The sequence below is a fragment of the Borostomias antarcticus genome, assembly GCF_949987555.1.
Source record: "Borostomias antarcticus genome assembly, chromosome: 26".
NCBI classification, from domain to species: domain Eukaryota; kingdom Metazoa; phylum Chordata; class Actinopteri; order Stomiiformes; family Stomiidae; genus Borostomias; species Borostomias antarcticus.
In genome coordinates, this window is record NC_140259.1 from 6929959 (window position 1) to 6935416 (window position 5458).

The 5458-nt window shown below is 50.3% G+C and overlaps 1 protein-coding gene across 1 annotated transcript in view; it reads left to right on the forward strand.

Moving 5' to 3' along the window:
* Positions 1 to 984: 984 nt before the first annotated feature.
* Positions 985 to 5458, forward strand: part of midn (midnolin) — a gene marked incomplete at its 3' end in the record, with an annotated part of 16453 nt that continues 11979 nt past the window's right edge. The window contains exons 1-3 of the mRNA XM_084459100.1: positions 985 to 1214; positions 4440 to 4527; positions 4788 to 4850. Coding sequence (XP_084315226.1) covers positions 994 to 1214; positions 4440 to 4527; positions 4788 to 4850 — 372 coding nt within the window. The 5' untranslated portion in view covers positions 985 to 993. The remainder of the gene's footprint in view (positions 1215 to 4439; positions 4528 to 4787; positions 4851 to 5458) is intronic.

The window sequence follows — 5458 nt, forward strand, 5'->3', positions numbered from 1 at the left end:
CAATATGCGAAGGTTTTTATTATTATTATTACCTTATTTTGTATTGAGCTGAATGGAGTGTGGGGACTAGTGTTGTGTTGGCCCTCAGGGCTATAGGCCACAGTGCCCTGCCCGGCTGTGGGCTGGATGTGTCGGAGGTTATGAATGGCCCCTAGTTCCCTGTGTGGGCTGGAACTCACGCCCCCCCCCGCAGCCGATTGGCTCTGGTTCGCCAGAATGCTAGGAAGAGTGGGTGAGCGTTTGTGCGCCACGTGGGTGTCGATCCGCCTCTGCTATTGGCCGAGACCCACAGCGTCCCCCGTGCGGCACTCCGGTGATTGACAATGCTCATTGTCGCTTCTCCATTGGCGCTGCCGCGGGCATGGGGACGCACAGTGTTATTAATCCTACGAGGCTCTACGGACACTCTACAGAGCCCTCGTCCGGCTTCACAAAGCTTTTCAGCTCCACGCTTTTAACAAAATAACAAGGATTCGTGTATATTCATCACGGTTTTTTTTTGACGGAAAGGTAACGGTTCCTGTGCGTAATTTGATGGTCCGTTGGCCCGGGCTGTGTTGTCTGTGTGTGTAGCAACCTTCTGCTCATATCTGGCACTGCCCCCCCCTCCTCCTCCGTTGTTAGAGAGGGCTGGAACCACGGGGACGAGGCTGGACTGAAATAGGCTAGAGGAGGGCAAAGCCACATAGGACTACACCAGAAAAAGACAACAAAGGCTTCCCCACCCCGCTCGGACTCATTGTGTGGATCTATAGGGGCAGCCTACTCATGGTAGACAGCGACGAGGGGGAGCTCTTTCATTCGCACCCTCGGTATTCAGAGCAGAAACGCACCGAGAGGGAGAGAGGCTTTGCGCTCCGCCGCTGAACGCAAAAAACAGCTCCTTTCTCCTTTCCGACAAGGTTGTGGTGTATAACGGATCCCCCCCCTCCACAATCCATCTACATTCGCACTCTCTCTCCCCTCCTCTCCTCGACCACCACAGGCTATCGAATGGACCAGCACCCCGGTCCCCGGAGCTGCACCCCCCGCGGGGCCCCGTCCTGCGAGGCGGTCCCGAGCGAGCCGTCCATGAACCTGTCCATCCACTCCACCACCGGGACGCGCTTCGAGCTGTCGCTCCCGCAGGAGGAGACGGTGGAGGGGCTGAAGAGGCGGCTCTCGCAGCGGCTCAAAGTACCCAAGGAGAGACTCGCTCTTCTGCATAAAGAAACGTGAGTCCAAAAAACGTAACCCCCCGTCTGTCTGTCTGTCTACGCGCATCGTGCAATAAGTAGGCTACAGTGCTGTGTTCAGATTTACATGAGGTTATTGCATTGGATAGGACGTTTTTAAGAGCTTTATTGATAATTTCAGTACAGTGCATTGGATAGGAATGGGGTGATAGAATTCAAACGTAGCACCGAGAACGGGTTGTTGCATTCGGGAAGGGGAAACACCGGGACACCGGTCGATCTGGCCGGTTTTTGGCCACAGACGCGCTCACTTTGGAGCAATATTGACGAGGCGGTCGGCTGGTAAAAGACTCGGGTCCGATTCATCCGCCGTTCGTTATATTAACCATTCAAGTGATTTGGGTTTCATACATTGACGTGTTACCGTTCGACGTGGACGCACGGAAACACGGATAAAATGTGGATAGACGTGTTTATTCAGCTCGCTGCCGTCCCACCTCCCCCGCGTCCCTAAAACACACAATGACGAGGTGGAGGCTCTAACCGTGGGGTCCGGTCCGAGCTGTTGGCCTTATTGTTGCAGAGAGGCTATTCCGGGGCCGAGGGGGAGGCCAGGCTACCCTCAAACCGTCCAGTTGTAACCCAAGCCAACACAAATACTCTGGTTTCTGGTCACGTTTGGTTGGCCTCGGAGGAAGGAAGGAACTCCCTGCAGCTGGGCCTCGCGGAGACGTGGAGAACCCGTGGTTCTTCTCGCCGTTTCTATTAAGATTAAGACCGTTTAACGGTTAACATTTACAAAGATGTCACCGTGATCCTTTTTTCTATTCAACGAAAACGAGATGTTGGCCGGTTTCAATTGAAAAGGGATTGCCTTGCGTTAGGCTAGATTGCAAATGAGAAGGGGGTTGTGGGGGGGTCTTTGTCACTTGCAAATTGCCCTGCTGCATTGTTTTAAATACCCTCCAGCCCACGCCGTCTAAATCCCCCTCGAGGCGGATCCTCGTCAAACCCGAAACCCTTTTTTAATCCCCTCCCGGTCGAGCAGCCGGAGCGCAGAGGCTCTTTGTTCAGCGGCGGGTCACGTTGCTTCACGATGGAGGCTTTACGCATACCTCCATGGCTGCTCGGCACGGCGCGGACAGGAGGACAGCGGGTAGGACAGGAGGACAGCGGGTAGGACAGGAGGACAGCGGGTAGTAGGACAGGAGGACAGCGGGTAGGACAGGAGGACAGCGGGTAGGACAGGAGGACAGCGGGTAGTAGGACAGAGCAGGGCTAGGCAGAAGACCCGGAGACTAGTTGGGGACCGGCAGGACAGAGACAGTAGGCTATGTAGCCTAAAGGACAGACAGCAGCAGGCCAGTGGAGAGAGCTGTAACCAGGGTAGAGAGACAGGGTGGAGATACAAGTTTGGCCAGGTCAGGGTGACCAGGGGATCGCTTACTCGTGTCTTGAGCCTCGTCATTGCTGTGATAAGAGCATAATTACAGAGATAATTCTTTACCTCAGTGAACTGAAGGACAGTTTGAGAAATCCAATATTTTGGACATTTGGTTCAGATGGTGTACTAGGCCTGTACCAGGCTTCACTTGACGTTTACTGCAGTCCTGTCCATCTGGATCTGAACCTATCTGAGCCTATTGGAACCTATATGAGTCTATCTGAATCTATCTGAGTCTATCTGAACCTATCTGAGCCTATTGGAACCTATATGAGTCTATCTGAGCCTATTGGAACCTATATGAGTCTATCTGAGCCTATTGGAACCTATATGAGTCTATCTGAATCTATCCGAACCTATATGAGTCTATCTGAATCTATCCGAACCTCTATGAGTCTATCTGAATCTATCCAAACCTATATGAGTCTATCTGAATCTATCCGAACCTATATGAGTCTATCTGAATCTATCCAAACCTATATGAGTCTATCTGAATCTATCTGAGCCTATTGGAACCTATATGAGTCTATCTGAATCTATCCGAACCTCTATGAGTCTATCCGCACCTATCTGAGTCGGTCGGAACCTTTCTGAACCCATATGAGTCTATCTGGACCTATCTGAGTCTAGTTGGACCTGTCACCTGTGAATATGCAGATTCAGGGTTGGTCAGGGGAGGGTCTAATCTGATAACTAATAGAACTCCATTGTTATGAGGCAGGGTTCGTCAGGGCAGGATAAACAGGTTTTATACTGATAAGTCAAGTCTTGCCATTGCTGTAATTAGGGTATTGTTAAGGGAGGCAATTATTCACCTGTAACACCTGGATTATAATCCCAGTTCTCTGTAGTCTGTAACCCTTGGATTATAATCCCAGTTCTCTGTAGTCTGTAGCCCCTGGATTGTAATCCCAGTTCTCTGTAGTCTGTAACACCTGGATTATAATCCCAGCTCTCTGTAGTCTGTAGCCCCTGGATTATAATCCCAGCTCTGTGTAGTCTGTAACACCTGGATTATAATCCCAGTTCTCTGTAGTCTTTAACACCTGGTTTATAATCCCAGATCTCTGTAGTCTGTAACCCCTGGATTATAATCCCAGTTCTCTGTAGTCTCTAACCCCTGGATTATAATCCCAGTTCTCTGTAGTCTGTAACACCTGGATTATAATCCCATCTCTCTGTAGTCTGTAACACCTGGATTATAATCCCATATCTCTGTAGTCTGTAACACCTGGATTATAATCCCATCTCTCTGTAGTCTGTAACACCTGGACTATAATCCCAGTTCTCTGTAGTCTGTAACACCTGGATTATAATCCCAGATCTCTGTAGTCTGTAACACCTGGATTATAATCCCAGTTCTCTGTAGTCTAACGCCTTGGACACTACCCGTCAGCTCATATCAGCACAGCTTCAAGTGGACCTAGATATGACTGGAGAGGTCATGCCGGCATTGCCCCGGACAACGAAGTCGGCATGACAACGATGGAAGAGAACATATTTATACCCCGAATCCATCCCATAAACCACAACACTGAACAGCCAAGCTGCACTTGAGACTGAGGAATGACAGTATGATCAATAGCTCTCTTTCAAGCAGCATACCAAGTGTCTTTTGAAAAAAAAAAAAAAAGGTTTTGAAGTCTTGCCTTGTGTCTGTAGGGTGTGTGTGTGTGAGTGTGTGTGTTAGGCTGATATTCTCTTCTCATCTCTCTCTCGCACACACACACACACACACACACACACACACACACACACACACACACACACACACACCACACACACACAGTTTAGTCATGTGCTGCTCTCTCCTCTTCCAGGCGTCTGAGTTCGGGGAAGCTGCAGGATCTTGGGATCTCGGATGGGAGTAAGATCACGCTGGTGCCCACGGTAGAGGCCGGCCTCATGGTAGGTCACTCACTGCCGCCGGACGCTGCCTGTAACTGTGTCGTTACAGCAATCTTACGTTATTACAACGTTACAATGATGTTGGCGCCACAATGTTATTGCAAAGTTGTTACAATGTTAGTATAATCGTTACACTGTTGATTCAATGTTATTACATCGTTGTTGCTATCAGATTGATGACATTCGTTATGCCAAGTTGAGTTTAGTTTCTGTAACCTTTTGAATGAGCCAGTCTAACCCCCCCTCTCTCTGTCACGCAGTCTCAAGTGTCCAGACCGGAGCAGTCGGTGATGCAGGCTCTGGAGAGTTTAACAGAAACTCAGGTAAGAACATTTTCTCTTTACCGGCTGTTCTGACACCGAGGAGCTGGTCTGAGTTTCCCAGAGGCATCGTAGCGCTACGTTCATCGTAAGCTACGGCGTTCATCGTAGCGCTACGATGCCTCTGGGAAACTCAGCCCTGGTCTGTTCACCGTGGTGCCTGGAATGGCATGTTGGTCACACTGCTGCTTTAGTCGAGGGAGAGAGAGAGAGGAGGGGGAGAGAGAGATAGACAGATAGAGAGAAGCTCCACCCTCTCTACTTATTGAATCTGCTCCTCCGGAAGACCAGGATGAAGGCTCTGTCCATGGCCTGGCAGTGTGTGTGTGTGAGAGTGAGAGCCGTGCATTAAGACCAGGCACACACCCTCCAATGGACCCCCCCTCCTCTCTCTCTGTCACTCACACACACACACACACACACCACACACACACACCACACACACACACATTTCACTCTCCCCCTCTCTCTCTGTCACACATACACACATGTCATACACATGCACACTCGCGCACACACACACACACACACACACACACACACACACACACACGCACACACACACACACACACACACACACACAGAAACCCACATTCACCCTGTCTCCGTC